Source organism: Semicossyphus pulcher, unplaced genomic scaffold (genome assembly GCF_022749685.1).
Source record: "Semicossyphus pulcher isolate SPU_LCO1_2020_fin unplaced genomic scaffold, fSemPul1.0.p SCAF_9, whole genome shotgun sequence".
NCBI classification, from domain to species: Eukaryota; Metazoa; Chordata; class Actinopteri; order Labriformes; family Labridae; genus Semicossyphus; species Semicossyphus pulcher.
In genome coordinates this window covers 21246090-21264329 of record NW_027211770.1, presented here as the reverse complement: position 1 = coordinate 21264329, position 18240 = coordinate 21246090, and the positions used below count along the sequence as shown (strand labels likewise).

General features: G+C 41.4%; 1 protein-coding gene across 2 annotated transcripts; it reads right to left on the bottom strand.

Moving 5' to 3' along the window:
• Positions 1-175: 175 nt before the first annotated feature.
• On the bottom strand, positions 176-17279 carry lpcat3 (lysophosphatidylcholine acyltransferase 3). Of its 2 annotated transcripts, XM_069656104.1 has the most exons (13): positions 17070-17279; positions 14745-14852; positions 12649-12755; positions 12283-12376; positions 12008-12045; positions 9012-9190; positions 8780-8888; positions 8601-8687; positions 7798-7961; positions 5268-5415; positions 4757-4912; positions 1696-1839; positions 176-1599 (listed from the first exon to the last, which is right to left on the bottom strand). In XM_069656104.1, exons 1-12 carry the CDS (start codon positions 17152-17154, stop codon positions 1720-1722), a joined length of 1395 nt encoding a protein of 464 aa, XP_069512205.1. In that variant the 5' UTR covers positions 17155-17279; the 3' UTR covers positions 176-1599; positions 1696-1719. The 2 variants fall into 2 exon arrangements, with proteins under 2 accessions (XP_069512205.1, XP_069512206.1); XM_069656105.1 differs by lacking the exons at positions 14745-14852; positions 17070-17279 and adding an exon at positions 12985-13073.
• Between the last annotated feature and the right edge of the window lie 961 nt (positions 17280-18240).

The following is an 18240-nucleotide window of genomic DNA, read 5'->3' as shown; positions in this document are numbered from 1 at the left end:
AAAGATCAGACTGCAAAATGACGTCATATCGCCCCCTTTTTGCCCTACAGTGCTCGTGTCAGACTCATGGGACGTCCACGCTTACACAATAACCACACACAGCACCTTCTTGCTTGAAATGCAGCATTTTAATGAACATTATAAAATTGTATTTGAAAATCACCCCCTCCCCACCCCACAAATATTCCCCTTCATCCAAAGTTCGCTTTTCCTTTGTACATTTGGTAAGAATAAGGCAAAAAGTAGTCTCTTGAAATAGCAATTCACATCAATTAATAATCACCATGTCATGTATAAATATTAGCAAAAATCTGGGCTGTTGCTACAGTGAGGTTCGTCCGCTCCATGTATGTGTGCTGGGCGGCCTTCCTCCTCCAGCACGCCATGGATCAGACAATCCAGCCTCCCGCCCCAGAAATAATTCATTTAAAGTAAAGAGGCATTCCCACGGTGGGATGGGATGCGTCTACTTCACGCTCTTGTAAATCACCGCCTGCTGTTAGAAACAGAAGAAACAGGCCGTAGGTGAAACACGAAAGTGGATTTTACCTCACTCGGTTGTTTGGTTTGTCTTGTTGCTTCCAGTTTCAAAATGAGAAAAATCCTCGATTCATAAACAGCCCAATATTAATGGAGATAAAAGTGAATAGGAGGAAAATTACTGAAGTGGCTGTATTGTTGGGCAGTGAGCAAGTCTCCTTATGAAATCATTCACTTTCACATTAGTGTATGTCAGAGCCGAGCAGAGGGAGAACAAGAGGGTACAAAAAACGGAAACGTCAAACGAGGAAAAGGCAGGAGAACAATGCAAAGTCATTCATGAAATCTTATCCAAAGCTACAAAATGTTCTTTTTCATAAAAGCTGTTAAAACTCTATAAAATCAAGTCTTTTTTTCATCACAAATCAAATTAAAACCAGAACAAAAGTACTACAAAAACATTCATTAATACAAGGCCATTTGGACTCGGGGGTTAGTGTTCAGTGTGTGATTTACAGTGCTTGTATAACCACCGGCAGCCATTTGCAAAAAACAACCCCTTTGATTACTATTATTATTGTTATCATTATTTTCTGTGTTCTGCAGAAAGCTGTATGCCTTTTTGTGTTATTACATTAGAAAGTGCCACATACGCGGGCGCTGTGCTTTAACCTCCTGTGGAAACTTGCTGCTCAAATGTGGGTGATGTGAGACAGAAATGAAACTAAGGAAGGAAAAAAAAAAACACATCTGAGCCAATGGCAGACTCTGAACCCGTGACTGGTGAGTGCAATTCTGTGTCGACAGCATGAAAGTCTCTCAAGTTCTCAAAGTCCAACATTTCTTTTTTAAAAAAAGAAGAAGAAAATAAAACAGACAGGAAATCACCCCTGATTGGCTCACAATTACCCCATGTGGCACGATGGTCATTTCCTGTAAACATTTCTCAAAATGTTTATAAAAACACCCTCCCATTTAAAACACAAAAATATATAGAAATTTATTTTTACATGGACATATATATATATATATATATATTACTAAAGGCCTTAAAATATTTTCCATTCTGCTCCTTGAAAGTCACAGTTCCCTTCAGTGGATATTCAGCCTTAGACGGACCTGTACGGAAACACAGAGATACTTTGAATCATTCACCTACAGCAGATTTGTCACATTGTTGTCGAAACAAAAAGATAAATACAGACAACAACTTACCATGCCGAGTCTTAGTACCAAGTTTTAATCCTGCTTCGTCTGGCTCCGCTCTTTCTTAGGCACCAGCGCCTGACGGAGGTATGGCATGCTTAAAAAGGCTACGAGGAAGAAAACGTGACCGCAGAAATAGATGGACGAATACACCTGAAAAACAAAAGGTGAGAACAATCCAATTAAAATCCTGGTATGCATCTGAATGTTATTAAAATACCTGTTCTGTCTCCACACCATCTGTACACTGAGGATGGGCCAAGCATTTTTTTTTGGTGAAGTGAATCATTAGAATCTGTTCATTAAAAGACTTTGTTTACTGAATTGTTCAGTGCTTAACTGAAACTACCACTAGTGCTTCTCACTGGTGACTGTATGGACACGCGTCTCCATCCGCTCTTATTGTATGGAATTGATGCCAAAACAGCCCCCATGATAGGCGCTGCCATCTTGCGATGGTGACGTCATTTGGGGCCAGAGACTGCGCAGTAGAGATCGGCGGGTGGGGAGGCCATAGCCACTTCCGCTAACCCAAACACACACTTAACTTACAGAAAATCCCGCACACTGTCGATTTAACAGCAGAACAGCTTCTGTGTGTTGGTCTGAGGTTAACGTTCACAGATATGTAAACTTCAATGACTGTAGTGATTGTTTTTGTTACGTTTACTCTCGCCGATCGTCCTCCACTCTGCCAATACGGACCAGATCGGCTGCAGGAGCCGTATTTGTCAACAGAGCTGTCAATCATCATTTTGACAGCATCAAATAACTAATAAAAATAAACTTGTCAGAAAAATGAACATAAGTCAGCATGATAAGAACTAGCTATAATGACAGAAACCATGTTTGAGAAAAATGTATTTGATGTTTATTTTGATTTTATAGTTTGACTCATGTCCTATCTGTTAACATGGATGATGATGATCTATACTGCAGCCAGTCAGCAGGGGGCGCTCGAAATGTTTTGGCTTCACTTTTAGGTCATGTCGTCCATCTTTTTATACAGCCTATGGTTCTGACACAAGGCCGAATGATGATTTTTTTCCGCAAATGTCGCACCAGACACCCAGTCCATAATAATACTATATGCTGCAAATGCAAAGGCTGCCAACAGTGGGCCATAGGCTCAGTCACCATTGTGTTGTGTGATAGATAGTGACTTAACAGACATTTATTTATAGATATAACCTTGAAGGTCTCGGTTTCGTTCTATTTGGCGGCACCTAATGGCAATAAAAGGCAATTCTGGGCGCATAAAGTTGGTCCCACATAACCAGACGTCTACGGTTGGCTCGCTTTGTTACGGTTGTAACTCTTGATTTTCCTGGCTGACGGTCGCTTTCCTTTTTAGACTGTTTGCCTTCATCTGATCATCGATCTTTTCTTTGTTTGTTCAGCCATAGTAGATTACTTTTTACTCGCAACACTTGCAGAGACCGGAAAAGCAGCCGCTTAGCACCAGCCACCCTCTCTGGCAGACCAACCACTGCTGGGTGATGGAAAACGTGTCACTAACTGGGCGCCGCTTGTGATTTTTTTCTGCGCATGTCACCACAGACACCCAGTCCATCATAATATTATAGACTGCAAATGCAAAGGCTTTCATCAGTGAGCCACAGACTCAATCACCATTGTGTTACCTCATTCAGCGATAGATAGTGACTTAACAGACATTTATTTAGATGAAAATCTTCAAGATTATCACTTTAACTTCCTTTGAATCAAAGCTAATTAAACTGATCGTTTCAGGAAGTGATTAAATTCAGTTTGTTCACCCAAAAGAATAATTCTTTTACCAAATAATTTGCAGAGTAAACAATCCTATCGTGCAGAGTTTCCCACCTCTGTCAGTCACCTGAACCTGCTGTCGGTTCTCACGTCCCTCACCGAGCCCCGGTGCATAAACCCCTCTCCCAGTCCCAGTGTCCAGACCATCTAAGTAACCCACCTGACACATTCAATCCATCACTATTCCACTTCCTGTTATCCTTTCCTCCATATTGAAAACTCCCTTGCTGTTGCTGGCTGTAAAGTGACTTTAGGGACATGTTCATAAAGACATTAAGAAAAAAACCACAATCCCCTCATTGTTCTCACTGACCCAACAGAGGCAACGCGATGTCTAGAAAGCACTGCACTGTCCGATCAAACGCAGGCAGGTGCACATTCCTGGTAGATCCTTTATAACATGAATATCATATTTCTCCTGATTACTGTGCCTGGTGAAATATTGCGCAATAATTCAGCAGTAAAAGTAGTAATTTTACTGTTGGGAGCTCAGTCTATTCTGAACACACAACATTACTGCATGTCTGGAGGAGCGTTGCCTCTTCTCTCCGGCGCCTGAAGAGGTTTCTTTAATCTTTTCCCCACTTTAAAGAGTCTTTTGGAGAGTGATTCTTCACATGAAACAAGAGTGTTGTATGCTTGTACGGATTGCAAAGCCTCTCGAGGCAAACTTGTATTTCCTGCTTTATAAATAAAGATATGATTTGACTTGATTGGACTTGATCCGTCATGACAAAATGAAAAATGATTGCCAGACTGATAACGGCAGAGGAGTGAAATCCTCTTTCACAGTATGATAAACAGCTGCTCAGTGTTTTGGTGTTTGATAAGCCATCTATAACTGGATTTTTTGGGCCTGTTTTAACTGAAGTGATTTGCAAACACCACTTACATCACAGATCATATATGGCGGTAACATCCTGTTTCAAACAGCAAATGTCGAATTAATCTAAAACATATCTTGTGTGCTCTTGTGTTTGTTTGGTTTAGTTAAATGTAGGAAAATGAAAGATTAAAATCTCACATTGCAAAGTACAGACTGCATGTTGACAATTTGGGGAAACAGGCCTGTGGATTGTATTTCAACACACCCAAACGGGTTGATATAATCTCAACACAGTGCTGTTTTGACTCTGAACGTTCTGTAATTAAAACTGTGCGGTCTATATTTGGGTCCTCTTCCCTGTTGCCTCAAACCTGGACTCTGATACCAAACGTTTAATGTTAATCAAACATATTTATCGTCTGACCAGTGCGGCCTCCGAGTGCTGCGAGTTACCTTGAGCCATTTGTCATAGGTGAAGAGGCAGAATGGCACGAGGGGGTAGCCCATGAAGAGCCAGTGGATAAACTGCTGGACTACGTAGATGAGAGGGTAGAGCGCGCTGTTGGCCAGCTTCGTCAGCAAGGGACTGTCCCTCACCAGTGCCAGGGCCTGTCTCACACACACACACACAGAGATACACACACACACAGTCAGACACATATTACACAATGGTTATAAATCAATAATACAATAAAAGATTGTGACTTTAGTCAATATTTAATTACAGGTTCATTCAGCGCTGAGGTGCATTTGATCAATAGTAATAAGAGGAGAATGTCTCTTGTTAAAAAGTAAACAACAGGTTCCTATGCTGCAGTCAAAGTGCATATTTAGCTTTTATTGAGAAGAATACAAGGAGATAAACTACATTTAATGAAATAAGTACCCATATGGTTTCAGCTTCCTGCACATAATTACCTCTAGTTTCTAAACCTCCACTTGCTGCCCTACGTCTGTAGCATACCTGTCTCTCTACTGTGATGATGAAGAACTCCATGGAGAAGCACAGGATGTATCCAGAGTGATGTCCGTGCCAGATCGTCAGAAAGAGGAGCGTGGTCACATGAGACAGGGTCTTGTTGCCGAGGAACTTCAGTCGTTTGAAAACATGTCTTTAAAAGAAGAGAAAAACCAGTGAAAATTATAAAAATCATCTCATGTTTTTACTACAAATCTAGACGAGGGCAGTCACAAGTGCTTAATGCATCAACTATCACTGCCTACATGGCAAGCACTCACATACCTGGAAGTTGTTGTTGCATAGCAACTGAGGTTATATTAAAACAGTGCAACAACTTTACATCTTCTACAAGGGTACTTGTCAATTCGATGCCGGCCCAGACTTTGTTTTTGTAATATCTTAGACGAGTGCACACACATTATGTTTTCAATCCCCAAACCTGTATTTGGTTTTGTGTCTCAGACCTCACAGCACACTCGTGAAAAGCTGCAGTATTAGCTTGGAGTCAGGGTCAGACAAATAAGTGCACGATGTTCTGGTGTTTCCAAAACCTTGCCCATGGCCTTTAAAACACAGATCATTAACAGCGTTTACCAGCTACGGAATTTGGGGTAAATTTCTAAAATCTGTCGAGCACGCTCTTTTAAAGCAGCGACTGCCCGCGTGCCAAGGTGAGAAAGTGTGCCGCATTTTAACTTCTCTCTTTCGCTCCTTTTTCATGCTTCAACAGCAGCGCTGCGGACGCCTTCGAGGAGAGACTGTAAATTGAACAAGTCATTGCCGGCGGCTGAGTTTGCATGCTGCCATTTGAAGCAGCTATAAACAGTACTTGATAGGACACTTTATACAAACTAGTTTGTTTGAAGCATACTGACCCCCTTAAGGAGCGTCTCCATACATCAAACATTGTCCTCCTCATACTAATTAGTCGAGCCTGCGGATTGAAAGTGCTACTGTATATTGTATGAACATAAAGGCCTCAGAGAGCTTGCATGTTTATTATTCTATACAGACACCAGTCTGCCAGAGGTAGAACGCTTAACAAGTACAATATCAAACTTAACCCATTTAATGCTAAACTGCTTAAATGTGTGCCAACCAAGAGAATCAAACGTGCTGCATGCGTGGCTATAAATAGACTTTTCTTTGTAGGTCAAACAATGAGAACATTTAAAGTGTCACATCTGGATTTTATCTACCAAGGGCATGAAAGCGCTCCATGGGCCAGCTTTATAGTACATTTCACCTATACGGGCAGCGCTGATAGTTTATTATTTCATTGTTTAAATATTACCGTCTTTGCCAACAAGGTCAAGTTTTCTGTTCTCACATACATGCACGCTTTATGGGAATGCTCCGTGCTCTTTATGGGAGTGTTTTGGATTATGTGGATAAATGGTTGGAATGTGACCTTCCCAGACCACCAAGGTTGTGTCTCCTTGGGGACACAACCTTGGTGCCACAGTAAAGTGAATGTGCATTTAGAGTATTAACAACTGGCTTAATATCCTGTACTAGAATGATTCTAAGAGCCTCAAACCCCTGCGCTGAACATGTGGAAGGAACAAATGAACTTAAGAAATGACGTGATTAAAGAACATCGTGATAGCTTTAGTGAGTTTATGTCTGGAGGGAGCAACCTAACCTTATCGTGAATCCGATGGTCCGGTACAATACATCTGAATTGTTTGTAGTGAACTAGTGCACACTGCATTGTTGTAACTACATTATTGCCCTTCTTATGCGAGTCTGCCAGGTTTCCTGCCGGTTCCTTTTGTTTGTTTGTTTTTCTTTGGTTTTGTTGTTGTTGGATATCTTTGTGATAAAACTCAATAAAACTCAATAAAACCTCAAATATATTATATATAGTAATGTTATTATAATATAATGTTTTCTGTTCTCTTTGTTTGTCTGCAGGATTATGGATTTTTCCAGTTTATAAGTACTTAATAAATGCAGAGCAGAGACGATGAAGCTTCAGCACTGCACGACCGCATTTGTCTTATAGTTTTGCTGTATATCGCAGTTGCACCTGCAGGTTTGAATATGGTAGAAGACTGGACTATTGGCCTTTGCAGAGCTCTCTACTTTCCACTTTAAAAGCTGTCTCTCCTCTCCTCCACCCTCTCTCCTCCACCCTCTGTGTCTCATGCAGTTTTGGATAATAGAAAGTCAAAATAGGCCCAGGAAGCTAATGCATTCAGCTGAAATGGACCATGTAATAAACTGTATGTTCAATAAATTGCTTTGCACACTGTGGTCATAATAAAATGATGTCACAGCCTACTGCTCCTCTAGAAACCACAAACTTCTTTTAAACCCCTCCCAGGAAGTCCAACCTTCTTCCTGTGAAGATTCCTCTGATGTTAGTACAAGCAGGCTGCTAGCTCTGTGTGAAGCAACGCCACAAACGCACGGATTGAACTGTAATCCCCTCTACTTCACTGTAATCATCTAAGTAAATATTTAACCTACACAACAACCCTTTGAGCACAAGCCAGAGGCCGTCACAGATTTCAGGCTGCACACTGACCTGGCAGCCCAGGCGTTTGTGTTGATGTTGAAGGAAGAGATGGTTCCTCCGAAGAGCGGCGTGGTCTCAAAGAGCCACACCTTCATGTTGGCGCAGGCATCCCACCGGTGCTCACCATCCACTACGCCGTTATAGCCCAGTCCAGATAGTATACACACGCCCTCCTGCAAGACACAAAACACACGTCACTTTAACCATGTGGTTATGCAAGATCACACCACGAAGCACAAGAACCTGATAAACTGGGACTGTACCTATGAACCTGGGCTGATCAGGGCGTGCCATCATGCATGTATGTGAACCCAGCTAGCAGGAAACGTTCCCATAACATTGTCAAAACGTTTTAACTGCAACATTCTGGAGATATTTTCAGGATGTTATTGAGGCCTGGGATGTCAGAACGCCTTTTATAAAACATTTGCTCAATATTACATAAAAACAAAGGTAGAACATGCTTTCTGGAACATTCTGAGGATCTTTTCATGATGTTAGTACGGCCTCAATTATCAGAACGTGATTTAAACGTTCCTGAAATGTGATTTGAACATTCTCACTGCAACTTTCTGAAAATGTTTTCAGAGAACATTCTCCTGCTATTAAAAGGAACAAACTTCCCGCTCAAAACATTACCAGAACATCACACGTAACATTCGCAGAACGTCATAGCTGGGAAGGTATCTAAAGGGCGGAGCTTCACTGTCAACGTGCTCTCACAGAAAGCTAGCGTGTCAATGTTCTGGTGTTTGGGAGGCAAATCAGGGAGCTGTTTACTCCACATGTTTGCAAATTAAGAGGTTACTCACCGCTATAACCCAACAGCTGACGTATTTATACAAGATGATTTTAGCCCAGAGGAGTATGAACACACAGCGATACCAGAAAGGCTGAGCCTGTAGGAAGGACAGAGTTTTACATTTCAGACCATAAAAAAAGACTTTTAGAAACATAACTTGATTATTTGTGTCCACATTGTCGTCCTCACCTCGTACTCATCTGTCAAGTAGTAGCTGTCGGGGTAATAGGGACTAAATATTGCATATATCGTCAGGCAGAGAAATCCAAGAGCAAACCTCTTTGTAGCCGGAATAACACTGGAGGAGCAAGACATAAGGGAAGGTAATAATGTCGACTGCGGGGCTTTGACACTTATTTCACAGAGATATAATAAAGATAGTGTTCAGCTCATTTATCTTTTCATTTTCTCGCCCTCTCACCTGTTCGGAGGTTTTCCGGGGCAGTCGGTGAGCTCCCCCGCCACCAGCCTCTGGTAGCTGCGGAGTGTAAACTGGGGGCCCACCAGGAAGCCGCCGTAGAAGTATGAGAAGCCGCACACCTCGAGCAGAGAGGGCACAGACGGCAGGGCGGCGGTCTTCTGCTCTGAACTCAGCTGGGACTGGGGTTTCAGAATAAGAGAGGAAAAAGACGACGAGAGAAGAAGAGCAAATGAAAGAGGGATGAAGGGAGTGAAGCAGAACAGAAAAGGTCAGAGAGGCTGTTTAAAAGCTTGCTGATGCGCTCGCTAACAAAGCGTTCTTTTAACAATTTGACCACAGACGCAATATGACGGACTAAGTACTGTGATATGACTGCAGGCTGTAAACTGTGTCCTGAACAGTGACCCTTAGCATTCATTTCAAACACAAACCACATGAGAGAAGATGTACACGTTTTTACGCAGAAAGATCAGGCAGAATGAAAAGCACAGCCTTATAACTCATTAGAATAAAAATGATATAAAGCCACAGAAGGGGAAGCGGTTACAAACATGCTAGCTGTAGCAGACAGGAACCAAGCTCAGTGTGGATGAGCCGAGCGAAAGGTGGAAAGAGGAAGCCAGAAACACAACGACTGACAAATGTCTTAATGGAGCAAAGTAAGGATTAAAGTTGGTCAACACTAAGAGATTAGTATCGTTTCTATCTCTTGAATAGCTTCACTTGTACTCTGTCACTGTGGGAAAGGCTACAAGTTTGTTTCAATGTAATGAAGTCACTCATGAAAAATCCTCCCTGCCCACTCCTACGTTAAACCTCACCCGGCGTGTCTTTGCCCTTTGTTGTGTCCTGATTAACCTCTGTTCAAGATTATCCTGTTTTTTAATATATATAGAGAGAGAGCGCCCAAACTGGCTGACATACATTTTACATATTAAAGGAAGAAGGAAGATCACATAGCCCTTTTGTTATGCGACTTGGTTTCACTCCCTCGGGTTGCTTGTCCTGTTGTTTTGGTAGTTTCGCAACATTTTAGTAGTTTAGCGGGAGGATTTGCATCCAGCTTGCCTGGTGTTTCAACCTACTTAATGCTAAGTTAAGTTACATGTTTGATTTCCAGTTTTAAACTCCAACTGAAACCGTTTTTGAAGACGGCTCAGTCGCATAGTCATGTTTGATTTTGTGCTTCCTGTTTTACAGCTGGTTTTACTGTCGGATATTTTGTATCCCATATATCCGTTTTATTGCTGTCGAGTCTGTTTTGTACCGTTTCTTGTGTATTTGCTGTTGATTTTGGCCCATCTAGGGACGGGCCATGCAAATTAGCCAAGGCTATACACTCACCGGCCACTTCATTAGGCACACCTGTACAATCTAATGCAGTTCAATACAACAGCCCTGCCCTGGATTCTGCTTTTATGAAGTTTAGTTTTTGTTGACTTTTGTTTTGTTGAGAGTCGGTGTGTAAATTCAATGATGTTTAATACTGAGGCCAAAGTTAAAGATGGTGTTGTACTGAACTAAATTATATTGAACTGTGTCTCTAATTTTTTGTTGCATAAATGAGGGGGCAGAGTATTATAAACACCTCTGAATATAAAGCAGCTCAGTGAAGCCCCACCACTAATTATGACCTTGACGCTGAAATATCATTGAATTAACACCTCTGTGACAGCTTACAAAAAGCCTGTACATTACAGGCAACATGAAAGCAAATCTTATTGGTGTATTGGATTACTTTAGATTTTTCAGGTGTACTGAAGTGGCCAGTGAGTGTAAATGCTGTAGTGTGTGGTTTACATGCTTCATACTTGTCCCTATACAAATAAACATTAACTAAATAAATAAATTAAGCTTGTTTCGAGTAACTTTATTTTGGCGTCTAACATGTTATGGTCGGTTATGAGTCAAAGTGACAAAAATGTACTCCCACACACCGCTCATTTATTGGACTAACTATGTTTCATCACCAACATAGTTATTCACTTATTCTCCGACACACCTGTTTGAATATCTGCGTGTGGAGCTGAAATCATCAGCCTATGTATCAAAAAGTAGATGGACAGGGAATTTATCATCAATCATTTTTATAGCTGAAATGAGAGATTCAAGCTTCTCTTATGAGAAAATTTGCTGCTTATATCAGTTATTAAAGATGGTAAACTTTATATATTTGTGCTCTTAATGAACATACAACAACCTGACGTATCTAATGGGCACCTTTCGCTGCCAATATACCGATCAATAATTGATCAATTGAGAGAATAATTGGCCGATCACTCAATGTCATCTTTACATACAGCCATGTTTAAGTCATTAGCCTGCGGTTCCGCCTCAGCGCCGTAACGAAGCTCCGTCCTCATGCCATGTTTGTCATTCTACACTGGACCCCGCAACGCCGGCGTAAAGCCGCCCCAGTGTGTGTTTTTAAATAGCGTTCCGGAAGCAAAACGTGCGCGAGGTGTAAAAAAAACAGCGCGTGCTTCAAATTCACACACAGCGCTGTTCCGCCCTGCCGGCTCTGCGGTTTACACAGACGCCGTTTCGGCTCTGTTACTACCTCCGATGCCGGCTCAGAGGCGGAACGACTTCGCCCGAACCACTCCACCTCCGTGCGTTTCACATAGAAGACGGAACGTAACATAATAATCCCGCCTTGAACTGGCAGTGTAAAAAGCCCTATTGTTGTGTTGTGGTACTCATTTAGTGAGGTGACTTCACTGAGTAACTGAATGTATGTGCTCCTTGCTGCACATTTTTTAAAAGTTATTTACTTGTTGGTGGTTAAAATGACCAGATATTCTTTAAATAAAAACCCTGATCTTAAACTCTTTCACTCATGACAGTATGAAAAAAGAACTGAGCACTGACAACTACAAGAGCCAACAGAGATAAACAACAAGCCAAACTCAAACAGAGAGCAGTCAAAGACAGAGGACATCAACATATTGACGAATGAGCAAGCAGGCGACAGCAAAAGAGATCAACCAACTTACTGCTTCCTTCCCGCCGTCATAGAAATCAAATGCCAACCCTGCAATCAGAAAAAGGTGTCACAAACTATGTTAGGCCGACTATTGCAGTCATGATCATTAGAATGAACAACTTAAAGCAAGCAAAGGATGAGTCCGCAGTTTATCAGTGGGTTAATGGTTCACTAGAGTTCAGAGGGAGACGTCAATAGTAAGAGGAAGATGTCAAATCAACCACAGGGAGAAGTCATCTGCTTTTATGACACAGTTGGAGAGAAGTGTGTCTGAAGATGACTCACCAACAAGTTTGAGAGTGAGGACACAATGAGGCATAGTCCATTTGATGTCATACTCCTCTGTCGCTGTGTAGTAATAACCTGCCAGCAGGTAAACCTACAGGAAGAGAGAGGACAGTTTTACGGGACAGAAACTTTAAGAGGGGAGAATAAAAATAAGGAAATTACAAAAACAAATAAAAGGAAGTTTTTAGGCATAACAGTTTTTAGGCATCAACACAACAAATAAAAGAAAGTGCAGATGTAGGACTCTGCAGACAAACTGGCAGGAAGTACCTGCACCACCGCAGTACAAGTCTAAAGGCAGCTAATTCTACAAAGTGAGCCTGGAGACATGGGGAAAAGAGAGAGAAGAGTGGGACACCTCACCATCTGAAAGGTAAAGCTGCTCAGGACAGTCGTTACCGTCCTTCCCATGAGCCTCAGCATCAGGAATTGGACAAGGATGCATACTGCGGAGTGACAGAGCTGAGCGCCTGGGAGAGAGATGGACAGAGAGAGATGGGGGGGGATGGTGAGTGCAGTCGAGTGTGACCTGTAGGAACTGGACATGACAGCAGCATTTTCCCTCCACACTTCAGTATTGGCAGAGATGGAGTGAGAACAACAAGGCAAATCCATGATACACGGCCCGCTTGGAAATGGGTTTTCAAAGAGGGTTGGAAGAGAAAGAATTCCACGAGGAGAAAGATAAAAGCAACAGACCTGCTGTAAAATCCGAGTGCAGCCACAACAGAATAAAGAGAAGAGAGAGATCAATGTTAGCAGTTAGTGTTTACTCCAGCGGGCAACACTCATCCGCTTCATCATTCATCCTTTCATCTTAATTATTAATACTAATGTCATCAATTTAGAGAAATACATTTGCCCTCTTGGTGAGCAATTAGTTGTGTTAATAAGTTGATTTACAGGAAAGTTTTTTGGTGAGAAATCAACATTATTTTTCAGCAACTTGTTTATTATAGATTGGGCGGGGCTAAATGTTTTGTCTAGAAAATATCACAAATATGCGTGTTATAATTTACCAAAGCACAACAAAATCTATTCTTTTATTACATAAGGTTTTAAACCATATGTGATAGAAAATATAACATTTACATTTGAGAAGCTGGAACAAGCAAATGTTTTATTTACTTTGGAAAATGAGCATTAATTAAGAGGGAGACCGATGCCAATTAACTTCTTGTTTATCAACTAAGAGATGAATCTTTGCAGCCTTTGGGTTTTGGACTGTTAGTGGGACAAAACAAGTCATCTGAAACGGGCTCCTGGTTCTCATTATATTCCATCGTGTTATAGAATCAACAACAAATGGAAAGCGAAAGTATCTGCAGATGAATCAATGATAATAATCGTTAAATGCAGCCTGTAAATTACTCAATGTACTGTTAATTAAGCCTCCCAGGAACAGAGTCTGGCCTACGTTTATACAAACAACCTTCAGATCCTTACTTGTTCAAACTGCTGCCAATGTCAGTTAAAAACCACATTTCCTTCCTGATGTACCCAGAAATGACTCAACAATAGTTGATGATTCATGCCCCTGAAAAGCCTTTCGGCCCTCTGCCACTCTGTTCCTGACTTAATGTGTCAAAGGTGCTTTCTGTTCAAAGCCGGCAGAGGTTACAGCTTTCATTAAATATGTGAGTCAAAGATTGATTACACCCGGCTGCTTCCAAGATCACATTTAGTTTCTAAGTATACGACAAATCCCTCATTTATCAGTACAAAGCAATCGATTCACAACAGAAATGTGTCTGTATTTATAGAAATAAGTTGTGGAGGGTTTTAAGTAGAATTTGAATGAGCAGTGACAGCGCAAGATGTGGACTCAAGACGAGTTTTAGACGTGACTCAGAGTGACTTTTGGCTCAAAGACTAAAACATAATTTCAACAGTGGGCACGTTTTTTTAGTATCCTGAACACAGATGTTCTTTTGTGCTCTGACAGCAGCAAATCACATTTTCCAAGCAGTAGAGAAAGGTGTATTTGGTGCAAGCAAAAAATGACTTACAGTATTTACTTAACTGATGCAAACATCTGATTCAGTAAACGTTTGGGCTAATAATGACTTCTTTGGGACTCCCATCACTCGGTTTAGCTCTTTAAACACTGACTTCTTTCTATTCCACCACTGCTGGTTAAACCAGCTGAACTTAGCTTGAAGCGACTCAGTTTGTCGGTGGTGCTCACAAACAATGTCAACACTGTGTGAGTGTAAACAATGTAAATAAAAAGATAATTTGGTTATCAGGTCCCCATTTAGTCTCATACACAAACACATAAGAAACACAGTAACACACCTCAATGCAGAATTCAAAAAGTGCCAGTACGAACTGAGAGACGATTATAAAAACAAACAATCATAATGGAACAAAGTTATACATGAAAAATGTCATATTTATGTCTATGCAGTCTTTTCATTCCCAACACAGGCCGCTTCATCCCCCCCGCTTCATCTCACCAAAGTTGAAAGCTGCTAGAGCGAGTCCGGAGAGCGCGTGGAACAAGTGTATAACTGTGGCAGGTTGGTAGAACAAGAAGCGCCGGTACACCAGAGCACAGGGATACCCTGCAGGAGAGACACACACAAACACAGAGAAAGTAAATGTTAAAGGCGCGCCAGAATGTGACTTCATATCAGCTTTGCCAGCCACTGTTGACAACTCTTTATATCAACACTGACCTTGTGGTATAAACCTACTGGCACACACAACAGCATATTAGTGCCTTTGGTGTGGCTGCAGGTCTGGCATCTCAAGGAGAAAGATAACGCTCCTTCGTGTGACTAAGCAAAGAACACTCATCAGTGGTCATGGTGAAAATCGTTTTCACATAGGGTAAGCCGGTTCAGTTTGACACTTTGACATATCAAACTGCTACTTTCTTGACATGCAAAATGATCCTTTAAATTCATTCAAAACATCATAGGTCCCATGGTGATCAAATGAAAGGCCAGGGACTTTGCCTCTATTTGACTTAACTCTTTTCAATGCATGAGATGCCCCTGCACCTTTGTCCTTCCTGGGGTTGGAAATAATCTTATAATTACTAGATTGTGGGGCGGGGCCAGCACACTCATATTTGATCATTAATGCAAAGTCTACTTCTACTGGGCTACTTAAGAGGGCAAAGGGAGTGATTTTTTATACTTAACTATGTCCTTTATACCGTCAACAAATCCAATGAACACCTAAAATAAACATTGACTTTTTCTATGTAGCAAGTATTGTTGGTGTAGCTATAGCTTATTCCATTGACCTCCAGTGTTGTACAAACACTAAACACACGCGCTGAGGCCAATCTGTCACACCGGGTGACATGTTCCTTCATAAAGATTAAAAGGGGCACAGTAGTTTATTTTGAGCCAGGCCGACATGCTCCATCCTGCTGCTGTGTATAGCCTATATTCATTTGCACATCTTAAAACTAGCACACTAAGTTTGTTCTGGTACTGTTGTTTTAAAAAACTGAAGCTATAATTTCCTCTTCTTTTCACTAAGTACAAAATTATTCAGAGACATGTTTAAGCCTTTTTTAAATGGGATTTTTGGGCAACAACCCCACTCTTGTTCTTTATAAAAAAACTTTTGCACTGCAATAAATCTCGCACATAGCTGTTCTGAACCAAACAGTATGTGGCCGTACTCTGGTAAAGCAGTTGGCTAACAAAAGCATAAATCACAGAAGGGGAAACCACCTGTTATTTCAGGCTCCAGTGTTGCAGGTGAAGGCAGTTACTATGCAATATTATGCAACGCACATTAAGCAACACTGTGACAAGGGGAGTACAACAGGCTGACTGGAGGGTTTCAGGCTTTAGCCAACCAAAGGCTGATTTTAGCGGCCACTTTATGACAATTGAATTGTTGGTGTGAGGCGACATGGAGAGAAAAACTGACGTGTCAGATCAAAGTTCAGAGAGGGCAGCGTGGAGGGCGTCCTCCCCCACACCGTACACACGCACACCCCTAACACCCCGACCCACTTCTCCTAACGTAATGCTACGTGTTGCAAGCTACTACAAGAAGATCTTAACTTAACTTATCTTCAATTTATTTAAAAGTCACATTGAACTGTGGCCTCGTTCCAACATTATTAACCAAGTTAGAGTCGGTTTGTCTCCCCTCTACTCAACTGAGTGGAAAATGGAGGGTTGGGGGACATATTTTGGCAGCCTGTGCCCTGTCTCCTTGTCAAAGCACATCCCTCCCCCAACAACATTGAGGCTATTATTTTCACCAACACACCAGTCTCATACTATTATGCTAATCCTACAGATCACAGACAATTTTAGCTAACTGGAGAAGGGCGTATTTAGATGTTTTGCTCAGCTCACTTGCCCTAAATGTCTACTTTGTTAGTTTGTCCGCCAATTAGCAAGGACATGAATTAAATAAGGGTGACAGCATACAAGACCCCCTTCATGTCAGCAATAAGTGAGCCTTGTGATGATGTTTTGCAGGGAACACAGGTTTAAATGTGTGTGCCTTTAAATCACAAGCTGTCTGGAAATAAATCTGTAGGTCCGGGGAAGCCCGTGATTGATTTATTAGGATAAATATTCGGCTTAGCTAACAACACAGTAGTAGACCAAAACAACCGGTTTGCAGCCTGTAGCTATGTGTCACAGTTGGTGCCTGACTGAGCGTCATGTTAGCAGTGAGTGGAAGTTAACAGTTACACAGAGCTATGAGAGCAGTTCAGCGTTCAAACCTGTCACTGGGGCGGCTGCCATTACGGCTAGCTACTAGAATACCTTGTAACTTATTCGTAAAGCGAAACTCACCGATTAAAATAGATAAAATAAGTCGAACCGCTGGCTCCGGGGAACCTAAGGACTCCGACAGATTCTCCAGCAAGGGAGCCGCCATCTTTCTTGTGGGCGGAAACGTCTCCTCGCGACGGTTCAGTGAACTCCACTGACTGACTCACGGCAGACATCCACACATGTACTCTCCGCTTTTTAAAGGCCCTTCGCGGATCAACCTCCTTCAAAGTTAGACGGTGTAATTCTCCTCCCACCTCCCCTCCCCTCCCCTCCTGCCTACCTCGTCTCTGTTCCCCACACTTTTTTGCTGTTGTTTTCGCAGGAATGCGCAAAATATTGGATTTTTGGCCTGACAGGTAGGCCTACTGTACCAGAGCGATACAAGTGTAGCAAACCAGTTTACTAGCGCATGATAGTTTTCAGAGATTAACCCTTTAATAGAAACAAATGTGACAGCGGTGTAGCAGTGCCCCCATGTGGTGACCTGCTGGAATAACAACAATTATTGGTCCAGTCATGTTTCAAACTAATCTCTTTTCTACAGCCTATTATACCTTTTATTATTTGCCAAAAGTTCCTATGTATTAAATATTATCAAAATATATGAATATTTCTCCCTCTTATAAAAAAACAACAAATTGTTTGTTCATATTTTTCATTCCAAAAATAACTTCTGTACACAAGATGTCTCCAACCTTATTGAACAGTCTATTCCCAGTGTATGAGCATTTGAGAATTCAGTTCCAGTAATGCACATTTGTATTGTTCTTTCATATTTATTATAGATATAAGTTTTTATAATGTAAATCTCGTTTAAGATTTTAAGCCTTTGAATTTGTCTTATTTTTACAGTTGATTGCCTCTGTGTAGCCTGCTTGCTTGTTTTATCCTATGCAGATGTTTGCTCTCGTTTAATGTGTTTTGTAGAAATGTTTGGCGTTGATGCAAGGGTTTTCTTTAACCCATGCCAATGTTCTCCTGTAATAGACAATCAAAGAACTTACGTTCAATAAACGTTCAACATTTTAGCTTTAATCAAACAGAAGTATATTAACATACGAAACAAACAATAAAGATATTCTGCGGTGTAATATTTTACTATAACATTTTCACCTTCACGGTAAAATTATATCTCTAAACTATATCTGCAAGTGAAACACATTAACTCACATCCACGAAATTTTTAAGA